The sequence below is a fragment of the Gallus gallus genome, chromosome 26 (genome assembly GCF_016699485.2).
Source record: "Gallus gallus isolate bGalGal1 chromosome 26, bGalGal1.mat.broiler.GRCg7b, whole genome shotgun sequence".
NCBI classification, from domain to species: domain Eukaryota; kingdom Metazoa; phylum Chordata; class Aves; order Galliformes; family Phasianidae; genus Gallus; species Gallus gallus.
In genome coordinates this window covers 1,027,256-1,045,531 of record NC_052557.1, presented here as the reverse complement: position 1 = coordinate 1,045,531, position 18,276 = coordinate 1,027,256, and the positions used below count along the sequence as shown (strand labels likewise).

Sequence of the window (18,276 nt, the reverse complement as noted above, 5' to 3'; positions counted from 1 at the left end):
AGGTGTCTGCAACCCTACACACCTTGGGTTAGAAGAGTCTGACCGGGTGGGGAGGGAACGGGGAGCAATGTGGGAGAGAAATGAGGCAAGCAGAGGCTGGAGTCATCACAGTGGTCTTGTCCAGCCTTTATGATTCTATGGAGGAGATGCAGTCCTGCCTTGCACAAAGGGCAGAGTGTGGGGTGCCCAACGCCGCCAACAGCTCCAAGGAGCCATTGGAACCCATCAGTGGTGGAGGACCTCCTGGGTGTTTATGACCATTTTACTTTATTTGCATTAAGATAAACCACATCTTTATCTGTACAACATCTCCTTAAATACTTGGCAGCACTTAAAAATAAAAATAATAAAACAACAACAAATAATAATAATAATAGTAATAAAAAAGAAAGGAACAGTGCAGGCTACAATATCAAAACAGTGAATAAATAACCCCCTGGGGCAGCTCAGGGGCTGGGCTGTTCAGATTGCATGGGGAATGGCAAACTCAGCCCTCCTGGGTCCTCATCCCCCCTTCCCTGGCAGCGGTGACCCCTCAGCTCTTAGTTGACCGTCTCAGCTGTGGTGCTGCTGCTGCTTTTGTTGGTTTTGCAGCAGAAATACTGGTTCCAGATCTGCAGGAAGGCTGTCCGGAACTTCTTGATCCTGAAGGCGTAGACAATGGGGTTCATGGCCGAGTTGCCATGGGTGAGGAAGATGGCGATGTAGGTGAGGATGTGCGGTGTCTTGCAGGATGGGCAGAACAAAGTGATGCAGTTGAGGATGTGCAGAGGGAGCCAGCTGAGCGCAAAGAGGAAGAGAACCAGCGCGAGGGACTTGGCGATCTTCAGCTCCTTCCCGTAATACTTCTGGGGGTCGTTGGAGCTGGAGGAGACCTTCTTGTTGAGCTGCGTGCGGATGAGGTTGAAGACTTCCAGGTAGATGAGCAGCATCAGCAGCAGGGGCGGCAGGACCCAGACGAAGAAGTTGAAGTACACCATGTACTCCATGCTGATGACCGTCTCGAATTGGCACTTGATGACAAACTCCGAGTGGCTGACATTCAGATCCCGAGTCCCCAGCACCTTGTTCAGGTTATTCCAACCGAACATTGGGGTGAGTCCCACCAGAAAGGAGACGATCCAACAGCAGGCGATGGCCACTGCTGCTCGCCGGGGTGTCACCACGCTCTTATACCTGTGCAAGAGAAATAACAACGAGGAAAATGAAACCTGAGTTGGAGGTTTTGCCCGGGGGTTCAGACTTCTGCACAGGGGGTGGTAGTGCCCATTCTGAGATGCCCACGATGCTGCTCACTCCATAGAATCATTAAGGTTGAAAAAGACCTCCAAGATCACCCAGCTCAACCCCAACCCATCCCCACTGCGCCCACGTCCCTCAGTGCTGCATCTCCACTGTTCTGAACACCTCCAGGGACAGTGACTCCCATCACCTTCTCCATCCCAGGGGATGAGCAGAGACCTCCTGGAGGTGATCCCAGAGCTTTTGGCATTGGTGAGAAGCCAGGAGGTGCATTAGTAACCACACGCTGCCTCCCTGCTCCAGCCCTGCTAGGATCCTGCCTCAACCAATTCCCCCTGTGCTGGGGAGGAAATCACTGACAAAAACATCCCCAGAGACTGCTGGGTGGACGAAGCATCCAGTGGTGCTAATGGTCCTCTGGGCACCGCTCATTACATTTTGTAATGTGCCCTCTCCATTGACAAAACCCTTTTTCCTAATGGGCTGGTGCCAAGGGATGGAAGGAGGAGGCTGGCTGGGCTCTGTGTCCTCCCCACCAACACGGTCCTGGCTCCCCAGGGCTCTCCAAGCAGGAACAAAGCCTGCTAGGTTGATTTTTCCCCCAGGCCCTCAGATGAAAGCATCTCCTTGGAGGCCAGGCAGATTCACAGCCCAAGTGTTATTGCCTTCCACTGGAGAGGATTGAATGAGGGATATTTTTCTGGCTGTCTGCTGGGTTTTGCTGGGGTGCCAGTGTTAACTTGGTCATGGAGGTGGCTGGGAAACACAGAGTCCCATCTTGCTGCTCTGAGCTCCTTGCTGCTTGTCTTAGTAAACCTGCCAAGAACTCAAACCCACTCCTTCCCCATCAAAGATCCCTTCTCCAGACCCATCTCAGGGGCAGGATGGGAGAACAGAGGGGTGCAGCATAGAGGGGGGACATCCATCCTCAGGAGCTCAGAGGGTCCACAGCCGCCCGTGCCTGATGGCTTTCCTGAATGAGCCCCCTTTGGTCTGGGAAACCATTTCCAGGCAGATCCCATGGGAAGGAGGTGGCAAGGCAGGCTGCTGTTTCCTCTGAGATCCAGAGGGTGATTTATTCCTTGCTGGGAGGAGAGAGGGCAGGAGACCCTGAGAAAGCCATGGGGCAGGGAGATCTGGGGCACCAGGGAGCCAAAGGATGGTGGGAGGAAGTCAGCACTGTGGGATGGGTGTGGTGGGTGACAGGCCCCCATGGAAGCCCCACATCTGGGGGATTTTGGGGGTCTTCTGCTATTTTTTCTGCAGTCTGGGGTGCTCCCCACCCTGCAGCGCTGGTGTCCCATGGTCCCCAGGCACCTGGGCATGGAGCACTCAGCCCTCCTTCCCTTCCATCGCCTGGGTTTGGGAAGCACAGGGGACAGAGGGAGCACTGAGACCCCATTTTCAGCCGTGAGCTGGAGCAGAGGACACAGGTTTCATGCCTGTAGCCATAGTGGAGGGGATGAGGAACGGCTGCTGGGGGCCAGCACCAACAGTCCCAGTCCCACACTGCTCCAGAACGGGGTGTGCTGCTGCAGATGGCTATCAGGACAGCTGTGAAGGTCGTGTACAAGTCTGTTTGGTGCAGAGGGTGTAACGCACATGCAGCACAGCAACCACCCCACACTCTGACGGCTGCTCATCTGCTTCCCCACATCAGCACACAGCCCTCCTTCCTTCTCACTGCACATCCATCCAACCCCACTGTACATCCATCCCCCCTTAATGCACATCCATCCCTCCTCAATGCATACATCCATCTGTCCTTCTTAGTGCACATCCATCTGTCCTTAATGCACATCCATCCCTCCTCTATGCACACCCTTCCATCCTTCTCACTGCACATCCATCCTTGCTGTACACTCAGCCCTCCTTAATGCACATCCCTTCCTGCTCATCGCTGCGCATCCATCTCTGTGCCGTGCTGCACACCCATTGCTCCTCAGTGCACAACCCTGCCCACCGAAAGCAAAACCTCTCCGGTTTATCCCCCTCCACATGTGCCAGTGTCATCATGGTCACAAGAGCTGGCACTAAAACCCAAACCAGAGAACTCACAGAAACCAGCAACATTTGGAACTGGGGCTTTTGTTGACTTTGTTCCTTCAAGCCACAAGCCCAGGGCAGTGACATCCATCCCTGGGGCTCGAGGTGCCCACAACCCCCATCAGCCCCACACAAGGAATGATAAAACCACAAAGTGACTCCAAGTTCCTCCTTTGCACACCCCACAGGGTCTGGCTATGGGGCTCTGCTGCTCTGAAGGCTGCAAACCCTACTGAAAAGTAGGGAAATGCAAGATCCTGCCTATTGCTTCACCCCATGGCACAGAGTGTTTGGTGGGGGTGGCCAGAAAAGAGTCTTTGGTGCTCCTATGTCTCTGCTTTGATCATACCATCAAGAAAACATCTTTCTCATTTATCTCATTTTGTATTAATGAGATAGAGCTGGAATTTGGGATGGGTCTGGCAGGCAGAAGCACTAGGAAGTGCTGATAATGGCTCACAATTAATAAATAATTATATTAGGATTGTTGTCATTGGAATGATTGCTACCGTCATTACAAATTTATTGCTACTATTATTTTTATTAACAGCTGCCACAAAACCATGACAATAATAGTCATCCGTCATCGCATCATTTGGGTTCGTTTCCTTCATCTGTGGGGTTTCAAGCCTGACCCGAATTGCCAGTTTTCCACTTCTCATCCCTCCCCGAAGGGCTCTGTGCTGTCCCTTCCCCATGGAGATGGGCATCACTCAAACCCTCCTGGACACCCTGCCAAGGCCTGGAGAAAGGAGTGGGGCTCCTTCAGCCAGGTATGGTGTGGTGGGAGAGATGCTGGAGTCCCCCTTCCTCAGGAAATTGGGGCTCACCCTCACCCTGAGGCTGTTATCTGCCAGCTCTTCCATTTACTTCTCATTTCCAGTCTCGACTCACCTTCTACCACATCTTGACATGGCCAGAGATCTGCAGCTCACAGCGTGATTCACATATAGCACTCAGGGAAGATATTCTCTTGACTTGGTTGAAAAACGGTCAGTGATTCCAGATCTGGTTTGTATCATATGTTTGTTTTTTTTTTTTCTTAGCATTTCTCAATATCTTTTGTCCATAAAATGTGTGCATTTGTCCAGCCAGCCTTGAGACTCAGCTTTGTTGGTCCTCGCTCTGGTAGGGTTTAATGCAGAGCAGTTCCTGGGGAATTAATTCACTAATGAAGGCAAACCATCGCTAACAAAATGAAGCTGGAGCCAATGAGGTAGGAGGAAAGGAGACCAAACTGACATGAAGATCATCTGCACTCTGAGCGCAGCGCAGAAGAGCAGCCAGAGCATGTCCTGATCTAATTGAAAATCTCTAGATAAAACCTCCTTGACCTCAGGGGAGTTTGGTTTCTGCTCCTATTTCCCTGCTGTATCTCTGCTTCGGATCTCAGTGTCCTGGAGGCCTCTGGGTGGGAAGATTTTGGTGTTTGAAGCTGCTCAGAGATGCGAGGCTCAGAAACATGAAGCTGAGAAATGCAAAGCAGCACGCAGGTCCAGCAAGGAGCAACCTCAGCTCAGGGCTGGACGTGCAGCTGCAAGGTGGGAAGCGTTGCAGAAGGGACACTGTGTGCTCCCATCTGTTCACATCCCTCCTTTGTGATGGTTGGGAGTTCTGTGGCTCTTTGGGGTCACACACCCACCTCTCAGCCCTTCATGCTCCCGACACCCATCCAAAGACCTCAGAGAGCCAACAGCAGAGCCCACGTTGTCTGCAGACATGCTGGGTGATGGCTCTCCTTCCCACCACAAAGGTGTTTCACACCTTCCTGAGTCATCCCTGCAATTCTCACGGCTGGGATGGAGGTGACAGGTGGCAATGACACAGCGTAGAGGTGATGTGAGAAGACACCTCGTGGGCAGAGGGGTCACTTCAGCCTATTGCTCTCCTGATGGCGTCACTTCTGGTTTTCCACTTGGGAAGAAGTGAGGGTTGGTGACAGCTGGTGGGTTGGGACAGCATGGTGGCCTCGGGAGGGATCGATGTCAACATTAGCCAAAGCCAGAAGGAGCCCTAGGGACAAACACAGCCCTATAAGGAGCAGGGGAATTAAGGTAGAAGAGGGATTTATGGGCTAAAACACCTGGAAATGGGGAATGATGCCTCTACAAGTGCAGAACCTGAGGGTACATCAGGGATTTTCATTCAGTTGATGGCTCCAAGTGTGGGAAGAGGGACCCCCAACTCCATTGGTCCCAGTCCTGGACCTGGAGGCTGGACATGTCCCACCACGTCCACTGCTCTCCTGATGCCATCGGACCCAGTGGAAGCAATCCACTGAGCACCTATCCCAGCTCATCCCACCTTGAGCTTGGCATCTCCAGTAGGGCTGCACTGTGAAGTTGCTAAGGGTTAATGTTCCAGAACCCACACACACACTGACCACTTGGCTTTTGGGTCTAAACCTGCCACTTTTCAGGTTCCAGCTAACAGGTTGAGTTCAACCTTCACCACCTGAGCCAGAAAGACTTGTGTTACTGTAGCTTTGGGATGCTAGGAGCAGCCACATCATCACACTGCCCCAGATGAGTTCATTGCCAAGCATTCTCAGCCCCATGCTGCCAGTCCCAGTGGAGCTGCTGGCTGGCTTTCTGCTCTGCTCGGGATGTCTGTGCCATTGAACTCCCCGGGCTCTGGCAATGAATCACAGCCCATCTTGGGAGCAAACCACATGCTTCCAGTAACTGCAGAGGTTCTGGAAGATCCCTTGCCAGCTGCGCTCAGCCCAGAGGAAGGATACAAGCAACCTCTGTGGTGGCTCTACCATGGGCTGGTGCAGATTGCCATAGAGCTGCAGGGGGAAGCAAAACTACTGGCGGCTGGAGATCATGGGAAGAAGATGGAAAGCGTGGGGACATCACACACCTCCTTCATCCCAGGCATGGGGAAATGCTGCTGTTGTCCAAGGAAGGCAGAGGAATGTGTGCTATCAGCTGCAGCACAGTGAGAATAGCAATTTCTGTCACAGCTGGCAACAGCATCCTCCATCCGTGCAGGAAATGCAATTCCTTTGTGAGCATAGAGTTAGTCTGGCTATCAGACTGGGCTTGGTTTGTAGCCTGTGGTTGGATCCTGATGCATTCAAGTATTCTTGCTGTATAAGCAGCAATTCTTGGTGAGGACCACTCACCTGGTGCTCAGCCCCTCTTCCTAAATGCGTGCAGATCGGGGTTCAGCAGGAGCCTGGGGATGCCTGATGGAAATGATTTAAACCCTGCCCCAGAAGGAGCCACGAGACCACCCAGTGCCACGGCCAGGACCCTCCCAGCTCCACCACGTGTGGTCGTGGCCCTCCTGGGTTTCCCTGGATCTCTGACTTCACCTTCCAGGACCCAGAGGTAGGTGGGAGGGAAATGATTTAACGCTGTTGGCAACAGCTCCAAAGCCATGAAACGAGCTGCAGGATCCCAGAACTGGGGGAAAGAAAAACATGTGATGCTCTTGCCTTTTGGCTCTCACTTCCAGGCAGCAGTATTATTTTAGTGCTCCTCTGCAATGCAAAGCACGAGGAGTGCTTCTTTAAAAAGAGAAGAAGTTGAAAATCTTCTGTTTTGACAAGGCTTTGGGAAATAGGGCACAGAGGAGCAGCCCAATCCCTAAGAGAAGGGGTTGAATTAGAAGGGATGGTTCCATCAGACAAGGCACAGCGTGATGGGCACGATGGATTTGCTTTCAGCATTACCCACATGCAGTAAAGTCATTGGGTGCTCTTAGCATCTGAACAGCTTTGTTGCCAAAAAGAGATATTCAATGTGCAGAAGTCTTTTTGGAGAGGGGAGGAGGTCTGGGATCCCATCACACATGGAGAGCTGCCCATCTCCAGCAGAAGACAATTTCTGCAGAGCAAGAAGGTCTCAGGAGGAGTTGCTCCAAACCCACAGCATGCAGTCAGTGCTTCTTACATGGAACAGGACCCCAAGTCCTCTCCCTCACTATACCACACCATTGCCCCATGGATCCAACCACCATGAGAGCTTTCATGCACCAACCCTGCCCCTGCTGTGGCCATTAGCTGGGTGCTCCTTACCCAGCCTGGGCTTGGAGCTGATCTCTGCATCTCTGTGCTTTGTAGGCATGGTGGGCATGGGGGGATGGTTGGACTTGGCGATCTTAGTGGTCTTTTCCAACCTTAATGATTTTATGATTCTTAGAGGAGTTGGGGCATTCAGGTAACACGGGAGAGAAGGGATAAAAGGCAGCTTTGGCTCTTTTCAGTTCAAATCCAAGATAAAAGCAGTGGCTTTTCAATTGAAGGTTTGTATTGCATTTGTGTTTTTCTTTGCATGCATAATTTTTTTCTTGATCCTAAAGAGCTCCTTTGAAACGAGGACTCTGAAGAAGGGAGAGGGAGGAAGGGGGGAAAGGGGAAATAAGACAGCTCCAAAACCCACTAGAAGTGGCAGTTCTGTCAAACGTGGGCTCTGGGAAGAGGTGAAATCAGATGGGAAATACAGAAAGCTTGGTGTGATTGGGATCCCAGAGCCTCTCCAGCTCAAACCCTGACCCACAGCATCACCCACCGCCAACGCCGCTAAATCAAAGGGCACATTGGCATCCAACGGGGTGAGGCTGAAGAACACCAAGAGCAATTAAAAGGAAGCAGCAGGACGGGGAACCTACAGAAGAGGATATAAGAGGGGTCTCGAGGTGTTGGTTCATCTGCACGGGGCAGGGTGAGCAGGAGGCAGCAAAGCTGCGATAGCATCTGCTGGGGGGAGGCATCAGTCCAGCTGTGCGGCGCAGCCGAGGTGGGTCTTTATCTCTCAGCTGCAGAAGGACACTCCAGAAGATGAGATATCCTCAATTACAGATGGAACGGGAGATTGGTATCGGCTCTCCTTTAATTTCTTGGTTCTGCACTTCTGCTCGCTGGCCCAACTCCTGCTTTGCAGTCAACAACCCCACTCTGGTTTCTTAGGCTATGATTTGTTATTGCTGTTGGGGATCTTTGCGGCACAATTTGTCGCTGCGGAGGGAACATTTCCCTTCCCGCACTTCATCCAGTTCCAAGACTGATACCTCCAAGGCTGAAACATTGGCTGGAGGCTCAGCAAACAGGGGAGGTTGTTTTCCCCACCCAACCTCTAAATGAGAATTAGGAGAGCTGATGAGATCTGCTGCTCCTCAGCCTCAGAGGACACAGTAACCCAAAACAACCCGCCCAGCATCTTCTGCACAGGGCAGCCTTTCCCTGCTTAAAAGCTCAATTTCAAATGCAGAAAAGCAGGCAGATTCATTTCTTTTTTGGCTAACGAGCTGTCTGTATGGACTTTCAATTAACGAAACCTGTCTCAGAGATGCCATTTCGCACTTCCACCTTCAGCCCAACCACAGCTCATCGTGGGTAAAACCCGTGTTACTCAACTCTGCAACGTCAGGGGAACTGAAGTGAGGAAGGGAGTACGTATGTGTTTAGTCATAAAGTTATTTATGCGCAGATGAACCTGTCCAGTGCAGATCTATATATCTTGATCATCCAAATGCAGCGCCAAATTGGAAGTGAAGGCTCCAGATAGCACCACAATCAAATGTTCCCTCACTGCACAGAACTGATCCTTCACCAAGAAAGGAAATAAGTGCAACTGCAAAGCAAACCTGAAGTTTATTATTTAATTCCCCTTTCCTCCCTCGGGTTTAAATGATGATTTATTCCCTTGGAAGGAAAGCGGTTGACCTTGCAGCCTGGAAGGAACCCGCTCGGTGTTTGCACCAGGATGGCAGGGAGCTGAGACCTGAGAGCAGGAGCTGCAGCGATAAATTACACCCTGTGCATCTTCCTAATTACCATGGCAATTAAATGCAGGCAGGGAGCAATGGGCAGATGCAGCCTGGTTGCAGCAGGGCATGGACAAGGAGGACTCATTGGCCAGGCAGCAGCCAGTCCTCCCCATGCACGAGGACCACACCATGGAGCCTCTGAGGGCCCCACCATCCCCATTCCTGGGGCACAGGGGACATACAAGAGGGTCCCCACACTGCTGGAGATGGAGATGTTTTGCTGTGGCTGCAATCAGGGCTGGAGATGGCCCTGTGGGCACGGGGCATCTGCACTGCCCAGGCTGTGAGCATCACGGGAGTGGGTACCAATCTCCATTCAGTTAATCCTGGTTCTGCACGGCGGTGCTCGTCCATCTGGATGCAGGCTGTGCCATCAGCTCTCGGCCACGCAGTGTCACAAGCAAACAGAGCCACTCGGGCTGAAGTAAATGCGTCGCAGCTGCGTGTTGTAAGGTTTAACTCACGGAGTGTCGCTACCAGTGCAAAAAAAGAAAGAGGAATAACACAGTCTGAAAGCCTGTGCTAATTGTGGCTGTGTCTGAGGCTGCATTTCTCGGTGCTTTTGGAGTTTGTAGCACTGCTCCCTCTGTGAGCAGATGGGGAAACTGAGTTGCAGAGGGGCTCTGCTGTGCCAAGCGAAGCAAGATGAACTGAGCTGAATGGGAATGCATCCCTGGTGCCAGGAGCACTTCTCTCCTTTGAAAGTGGCCAAGAAAAGACATCCCAGGCTCTGGGTGCGGGGATAGGAATGGCCCAGGGAAGGCGGTGCCCCACCGTGCTCAGCACAGCCCTCCTTCTATGAGTGTCACCAGGGTGGTGGACCAGGGGATGTCACCTCCCTGCCCCTATGTCCCTGCCCGGGCATCAGTGGTACCCGGGTGCTGTGTCTATGGGCACTTTGTGCAGCAAAGAACGAGGCAGGTGAGGAAGACAAGAGGGTGAGGCTTGGGGACAAATCCCCTTCCTTTTTAGGAGTAATTTTTAATTAAGAACAAAAATTCCAACCAAACCAACCAGCAGTTCTGGAAGCAACGCCCAACGTGGCACTGGGGGCAGAGCACATGCAGGAACGAGGCAGGGATGGGATGGGGTGGGGAGGGATGGAAAAGGCAGTGAGGAACAGGACTGGGCACAGAGGAACTGCTGGGTCCCATTGGGCTCTGTGCAGCAAAGGACAAACCCGGACACCACCAAACCTCCCGGCGCCTGATCCTGCTCTGCCCTGCATCATCAAAAACGTCCCTTCCTCCTCAGTTCTCACCCCATCACCGATATGTTTCTCAGCCCACAAGCAACTGATGCCTCTGCTTTTTGGAAGGAGGAGACCATCTCTGTGGGATTATTTCACACCTGCTGATGGCATCACCAGTGACATCTCTTTAACCCCCGGACCTGCCTGTTGGGAAGGCAGCTTGCTACGTGCCTGGGCAGGCTGAGCAGGGCTGGGTGCTGGTGCAGCAGGAGCTGATTAGCTTATTGCTATTCTGCAGGGTTCCCTGCTGGCTCTGAGGCTGTTTTGTGCACATCTTGGAGATCATCAATTGCTCTTTCTTGTGGCTGGGCATGCCACGTGAGGGCCGCATGTCTGTCCCAACAGCTGGGCATCCATGCTGCCAGCGATGGCATCTCCCTGCCAGGAGCTCAGCCAGCCCCAGGGACAGCTGCTTTCTGATTCTGTGGGCAGGAAATTCTTCATTCAGGCACTGAGGATGGTGTTGTCCCCAAGGGGTCAACCAATCAAGCCATCTCCATCCAACCTGGCTGATGTCTCCTCCACACTCCATATCCCACTTTCTGCAGGCACCACGACTCCCTGCTCCTTGTCTGGTCTCCCCTTGCACCCCTTGGGCAGGATCCTGCAGGTTTTCCCTTGACCTTCCTCCAATCAGAGGTTTTCTTCCAGCCCATTGGTTTTGATCCAGTCTGAAATGACACCCCTGTGTGTCACAAAGAAACTCATCTCCCAGGTCATCACACCAGGTTGCCTCCTCCACGCATCCTCCTCCTTTTTCTCCCCCATTCTTTGCTGTTCTCTGATGACCTGTCCACCTCCTCTTCCACACCAGAATGTCAGACCCATCACAGCTCCAACTTTCTGACTTTATCTATTCCCTCCATCTCCAGTCACTCTCCCCAAGTCCCGTCCCCATGCCAAGGCTGTGACCTCTCAGGATGAGTCATTCTCCCACTGCCAGGCTGATTTCAGCATGGATGTAGGACACAATTGGCTGCTGCATCCCCTCACGACACTTCCCCATGCCCCATAGCCCCTTGTGTTTGGGTGCAGTCTGCTTTGTGGTGTTCTGGACAGGAGGGATGGTTGGCTCCAGCCTCACTGATTGCAAACTGTGGCTGTTGGGCTGTGGGTCCCTGCCAACCAGGCCTTGAAAGCGCAGTCTGGTGGGCTTTGTCCCACATGTCTCCACCAAACTCGTGGCCAAAACCCCTTTCTGGTCATCAGGGTCAAGCTGGCCTTTCTATAAAGACCGGGTGACAATGACACCTCTCACTGCAGCAGTCAACTTCTTCCATCTCAGGGATGAAGGAAGACCCAGGACAACCCAGCAAAGTGCCCAGAGGCAGCTCCAGCTCCAACTGGCTGCGGTGATGGCACACACCGGGGTGAGCTGCTCCTGACTCACTCCTGACACACTGCCTGCAGGGCCAGGCTGGGCTGGCAGGGACCAGGCAGGCTGAATCAGCAGCTTTGGCAGAACCTCCTGTATCGTGTTGAACTATTTTCAGTGCCTCTACGGGGTCCTTGGAAAGTATCAGACCCCAGCGTGCATTAGCATCACCCCCACCAACCCGGCACCTTTGGAAACACCTGAAGAAACCTTTGGTACCTGACTCCAAACTCTTCAGACCAGTAGGACCATGGACAACCCCTATTTCACTGCACTGCTCCCGCATTGAGCAAGTCCTGGCACTGCACTGTCCCTCAGTTTCCCAGCTGCAAGCGTACTATTGCCCTTCCAGGGAACCTGCCCTCACACTGATGGGTAAGGCGTTGTCAAGTGCCAATGTCTTTACCTCACAGGTATTAGCGTTCATAAAAAATCCCAATGAAGATCTTCCCAGAGCATGATTTTGGAGCATAAGAGGAAAACACCAGCAAGGAGCTGGTTATCATTCATCTCCCAGCAGGCAGATGGGAGCTCTGTCCAGGGGACAGATGTTGGCTCCAGCAAATGGGGTCAGGGCAGAACGATCCCCCGGCAGCTGACCCAGCACATGGACTGCATCTGGCCCTGCTGGGAGGCTGGGATGAGATGGAGAGCCTGTGTGTGGGCACGGGGAGCAGCACTCCAACAGCCACACATCTCCCCCTGCCTTCTTAGTCCAAAAATGTTGGGAGTGACCCCTAAATTCAGAAAAATCCAGAGCATTCCCCCTCTCCCCTCTGCACTGCCAAGTACGGAGCATCCCACACTTGGACCTTTGCCACCTCCCAAGGAGGGGACGCCCCCAAACCCAAAAGCCAAGGATATGGGAACGCTGCTCCCAGCTCAGCCCCCTCCCCTCCAGCCAGCACCGCAGCGGCTGTGGCTTTTCCAGTGACCTGATTTTCTGGCTGCCAGCAGATGTCTCATGGTGCTGCTGCAGCAGCTGTGCGCTCCCAGAGAGTCTAATCCAGACATCCCATCGCCGAGGGAAGAGCCCCGATCTGTGACTTAACATGCACTTGGCTGAACGTTACTCTGTGGATCACGGAGTCATGCTGAAAAGTGCCTCCATGGGGTGTCTGCAGGACCTGAGACTGATACAACCCGCTGCTAAATCCCTGCCTGTTTGCAGGGCTCTGGTCATTTTGGTGGCACTGGGATCAGGCTCCTGGTCCAACACCACAGCTCATCTGTGCCTTCTGGTTCTGAGCAGAGCATGATGTGAAACACCAAGGTTTAGCATCCATGTGCTGAGCTGATCGGGGGGTGCTGGTAAATACGGCTTGGAAGCAGCCTCCGTTCTCCAGCAGACCACTCCAGGCTGTGATCTCTGGCCGTTCCTCTTCACTCTCGGTTCCCATCTACGTTCTCCCTCATCTGCTACAAACAAACCTGGTGGAAGGCAGCAATGGCAGAACAAAAGCGCTCTGAGCAGGAGCTGGCTGCAAAGAGCTGCCGGTCCCCAAAACTCCTCTGGTTTAGGAAAACAGGATTGTCTTCTTGAGAAATGCAGCCTGCTTTGTAAGGCCGGACTGCATCTTTTTGTCAGCTAACAGAGGGGAAAGGTGCCTCAATGAGCTGCTGTGAATGTGAGCTCCCCAAAGCTCCCCGAGCTCCCACTGAGTCTCCTGGATGCTTTAAAACCTGCCCTCCAAATTAAAAATTAAGCCTCAGACAAGGCATGGCTCTGTTTATCCACTTGGTTGGACAGACAGGATCACTGACCATTGCCCTCACACATCATTTGCTGTGTTGTCCAGGCTGCTGGGAGCCATCTCCGGTCACCCTTGCCTCCCTGGGGACATTTCTCTGTGGGTCACATCACCTCGGTGGCAAATTGCCTTCAGATACAGCATGCACTTCATCTTCTTCATTTCAACCTTTTGTTCTGGATCAAAATCCTTTGGACAGCCCGAAATCTTGCTTCTGAGGTTTGGTGCCTCCACCTTTCCATGGGGATCATCTCCAGGGGAGCCATGGGGATTGGAGCCACCCCACATCCCAGCTGCATCCCACACCTCTCCTTCTCCATCCTGGCCGTGCTGCTGCCTCTCAGAGCCTAAATATCCATGGAGGTTTCCCACCACTCACTGCTGGGAGCACTGGAAATACTTTCCATACCCCTTAGGTGCTTTTATTCTCCTATTCCTGGGATTTTAGACCAAAGCAGGGTGCTGTCCCAGTGACCCCCTCACCCCCACTGCAGATGGTGCCCCCCACCATCCTGCCAAATCCCCCCTTGAAACCTCAGTGGAGGAAACCTCAGCCCTGTACCCCAGCTGGCCGAGGGCAATGAGCCTTCCTGTGACCCAACCCCAGCTGGCCCCAGGCCTGTGGCTCTTGGCAGGCTCAGAGAGAAGGGGAAAGAGCGCTGCAATCCCAGCAGGAGTAGGAAGTGTAGAGCCAAGCTGAGGAAGCATTGCACTGCTGCCTCCATCCAGGAGGTTACCTGCAATCCCCCTCACTGGTGGGATCTGTGGTCCAGGGCTGAGGGATGCTCCTGTGCTGCCAGATCTCCTAAGGGTCAGAGCATTGCTGGAACAGCACAGAGTGCCAGCTCTGTCCCCAGAGCCACCCACAGACCCCGCTTCACCCATACTGTGCCTCAGCCTCCCCTCTCTGCTCCTGCCTCCCATTACTGAGCAATTTTCAGCCCAGTTTGATCTAATTTCCACATCTCTGCAGCGTCATACGTGTGCTCAGAACCTTCAGAAATGGGAAATGCAGCTTGGCCTGGTGAGCTGCTCCTCGGGGTGCCATGGGGCGTGGTGGGCTGGGCTGGGGGGCAGCCACCAACCCAGTGTCAGGGTCTGGGTAAGAAGGGGGGGGGGGATCTCACATGGGCAAGATTTCCAGCAGATTTCCCCTGGTTTTCTCCTCCTAGCATGTATTTCAAAGCAGACTAAGGGAGAGAAATCCTAAGGAGGCCCAAAGATGGGGTCAGGCTGTGTCCCAGCATTCAGCATCCCTGGTCAAGGGGGCTGTGGTTCCTATGCTATAGGAACTGCATCCCCATGAAAACATCCCTCCGGCACCGTCCCTCCTGCATCCTGCATCCTGCCACGGGGATGCCGGGGGCCAGTTCCTGCCTGGCTCCTTCCCCTCCCTTTGAACTCGTTTCATCTTCCCTAAGCACATCAGGGAGGGGGAAGTGGGGCCTGGGCTGGGGGGACCCCGCTGCGCCCAGCGAGGGGAGACAGAATGCGGGGGTGCTGCCGGGCGGGGAGGAAGGATAGGAGGGGTAGATGGGAGCTTTTCCTCCAGCACAAAGGCACTGAGCCTATTTTAGGTGGCTTCCAGCTGTTTGGAGCAGCTCTCTTTGGGAATGGGGGGTGTGGTACCTTCTGCTCCATCTGAATGATACTTCTGGCTTTGCCTCTCCTTCAGTCAGCTGCTCCCAGCCAACAGCCCCGTTGCCTTCAGCCCCCAGGTAGCCAACACATGGCATGGGCATGGAAACTCTCATGCATCCCTTCAGAGATCCCAAACACGGGACCTTCAGGGCACCTCTGTGAAGTGCATGCAGGCATGGGACATCCCTGCCCACAGAGGCCCCCTTAGGGCACAAAATCACCCACAGCCACTGCCAACCGCTGGGAATTTGGGATGGAAGTGGATGACAGCGTGGGAAGGTTGGCACCACTGAGTGCAAAGTTATTCAATACTAAAGAAGATCAGAACAGGCAGAGCAAAATCTCACTGTGCACAGACCAGGAGGGACCAAGTTAATATTGCATGAGCAAAACCCACCCAAACTACACACGGCACAGACTGTAATGCTCTCAGGGTCCTGAGTGAGGGCAGAAATCGCCGCCAAAAGCCCAACTGATGCTCAGAGGGAGTGAGGGAGGAGAGAGGCTGCATTTGTTGGGAGAAGCAGAGACACGAGCTCAGCGGCGCTGCTAAGTATAGACCTGAGTATAGACAGTCCTCCCACAGCTGAACCTGTCCCCAGCACACGGAGGATGCAGAAGAACCAGAAAAGCACTGAAAGCAGTGAGAGGGCACGAAGGGCTCTGGGGTGCTGTCGGGATGGAGGATGGGGATTTTTCAGGCTTGAAAAAAATTAGTAGTAATACAAATTGCACAACGGGGAACTGCCTGAGAAGCCATGTGTGGTGGGGAGGGAGGGAGTGCACAGGGACTGCTTTTACTCTGTGCAATCCCTACCCACAGGTCCCCGGGGCTGTCAGTGCCCTTCATCTTCACCACGGGAAACCTGGGCTGAGGACAGAGCTGTTGTCTCCTTCCAGATACAGACTGGAGCACAGTAACCTCCCCCGAGCAAAGCAACCAGAGGCTGTGGGACCCCCCTGGCTCAGCCCTCCCCAATTCCTGCTGCAGCCAAACCGTCCTGCTGGTGCTGCTGCTTCTCAAAGAGTTCGGGACATCTCTGCTCCCTCTGATCCCCCCCAGTGCCCAGCCCAGACCCACTCCCAGCACACTGTCCTACCTGACCGGGATCTTCACTCGCAGGTACCGATCCACAGCGATGGCCAGGAGAGCCAGGATGGAGCTCTCGGTGAGGATGAGGACGGGGCACGCCATCATGAGGCAGCTGTAGAACTCCGTCTGCGGTCCGATATTGATGATGATGGCCAAAGGGATGACCAGAGCCCCCACAGCCACGTCGGCCACCGCCAGCGAGACGATGAAACAGAAAGTGGCATCCCGCAGCGCCTGGTTCATCTTCACAGCCCAGATGACCAGGATATTCCCCGGCACCGACACCAAAGCGATCAGCACTTCGATGGAGATGTAGGCAGCCTGGAAAGCCGTCACGGACTGTGCCATGGTGCTGCGCTCCCCTCTGCGCTCCCTCGGTTACCTGCAAACGCAGAGGGAGGCGGTCACAAACTGCACTGCGAGCCGAGATGGAGCCGGGACGGAACCTGGGCGGGGGGGTGGGAAAAAAATATCCTACTGCCTGCGCCGGCCCCCCCGGACCTCGTCCTGCCCCGTCCCCCCGCAGCGCGTCCGTCCATCGCAACGCACCGCGGGGAGCGGAGCTCCGTGTCCCACCGCGCCGGGGTGGGGGGAGCGGCGGGGGGAGAGGGGGGGGCCGTGAGCCGCCGTTCTGCTGTCCTTAGCTCCGAAGGACGCCTCACCTTGTCCGGCTCCAGGAGGCTGTGCTGGCGGTGTCCCCGAGTCTGAAGCGTTCAGCCGGCGGGCAGAGCGGGGGGCATGCTGCGGGACGGCTGCGGGACGGCTGCGGGACGGCTGCGGGAGAGCTCCGCTCGGCCCCGGTGCCCGGCACCGCGCTGCTCCCGCAGGCAGCTCTCAGTTGAGGACGGAGCATCACATGGTGCGGCGCTCCCGCAGCCCTTTAAAGAGCGACCGACCCGATTTGGGGCTGCGCCGCCGAGCGGGGGAGAGGCGGGCGGTGCCGGTTGGGGTTGCTCGCTCCGCAGCCAACCCCGGGCTCTAGAAGCCTCACGTTTCAGCCCCCAAACCGACGTTATAGAGCTCCGTGGTAGGGGCAGGAGCAGAGAGGAAGGAGAGCACGGAGCGAGTGCGGAGCAGCCGATACCGGGCACGGAGCAGCCCCGGCCGGGACCCACCGGGGGAGAGGAACCCGCGATGCTCAAACCGCCCCCACGCTCGGGCGGCCTCCCAAAAATCAGTGCCGGGGTGGGGCGGGGCTGACCCCTCGGAACAGCGCTGTGGGTGCCGGGGCTGCACCCCATGCCGAGCTGTGGGGAGGGCTGGGAAAGAGGAGGGAGCTCATTCCTATCCCCAACGAAATGTGCGGAGGAATGGTCTCCCCATGCTGGGGCTGGGGTTGGTTCAGGTGTTGGTTAAGAATGTGGGAGAAGTTTGGGGTAAAATGGTCAAACCCCACATTTCTGCCCTGGGCTGGGAAGTGGTGCTCACTCTGGTGGAGCTGAACCAGCCAAGCCCAAAGCACCGCAGCCCAGACCACAGCCCTGGCCACTATGGGCATGCAGCACCCATGGGTGGTTTCCACACCCCCACGTGGCAGCCAGGCACCCCCAGGGCTCACCCTGCACATCTCCCTGGGATGAGATGGATTTATCCGAGCTCTACAGATCTGGGAGCAGCTGCGATCTCAGGGCTGGGACACGGGGATGCTCCCCAGCCCTGTCCAAACCCCTCCACGTCCTTTCTCTCTCTTCTGGTGGGAGTGGGGCTGGATTTGTCCCCTCCTCTGCTCTGCTCTATGCAGTGAGAGGTGTCCTACTGCCTGAATCTGTCCCTTGGCACCTTCTCCATCCAAACCTGCGCACCCTAAGGCAGGGATGGGGACATCAGCAGTGACATCCCATTCCCAGTGCCACCATCAGTGGTGACCTGTGGGCTTCTGCCTCACCTCCATAGCTGACCGGTGGGCACAGGGTTGGGGTCAAGCATCCAGGGTCCATTCAGGGGCTGCAGTGCCATGCCAGCTGAGGCCACTTTGTGCCAACAGCAGGGCAAGGAGAGCTTATAAGGGTTTAAAAGATCCGTTCACTCTGCAGGGAGAAAAACAAATCAGGGATGGTGCATTCACATAAACACTGTGCTATTTATGGGAGGTGCTCAT

The 18,276-nt window shown here is 54.7% G+C and overlaps 1 protein-coding gene across 1 annotated transcript; it reads right to left on the bottom strand.

Annotated features, from left to right (window-relative positions):
- Window positions 1-248: 248 nt before the first annotated feature.
- On the bottom strand, window positions 249-17,034 carry ADORA1 (adenosine A1 receptor). Its single transcript, NM_204316.4, has 3 exons — window positions 16,841-17,034; window positions 16,186-16,560; window positions 249-1,176 (listed from the first exon to the last, which is right to left on the bottom strand). The coding sequence occupies exons 2-3, from the start codon at window positions 16,524-16,526 to the stop codon at window positions 543-545; spliced, it is 975 nt and encodes a 324-aa protein (NP_989647.4). The 5' UTR covers window positions 16,527-16,560; window positions 16,841-17,034; the 3' UTR covers window positions 249-542.
- Window positions 17,035-18,276: the final 1,242 nt, after the last annotated feature.

What these genes read in the sequence shown, in the direction of transcription:
- ADORA1 (NM_204316.4), bottom strand. Translation starts at nt 16,526, where the DNA reads ATGGCACAGTCCGTGACGGCTTTCCAGGCTGCCTACATCTCCATCGAA. An exon ending in CGAGTGAAGATCCCGGTCAG is followed by an intron (nt 1,177 to 16,185) that starts GTAGGACAGTGT and finishes TCTCTTGCACAG; the next exon opens with GTATAAGAGCGTGGTGACAC.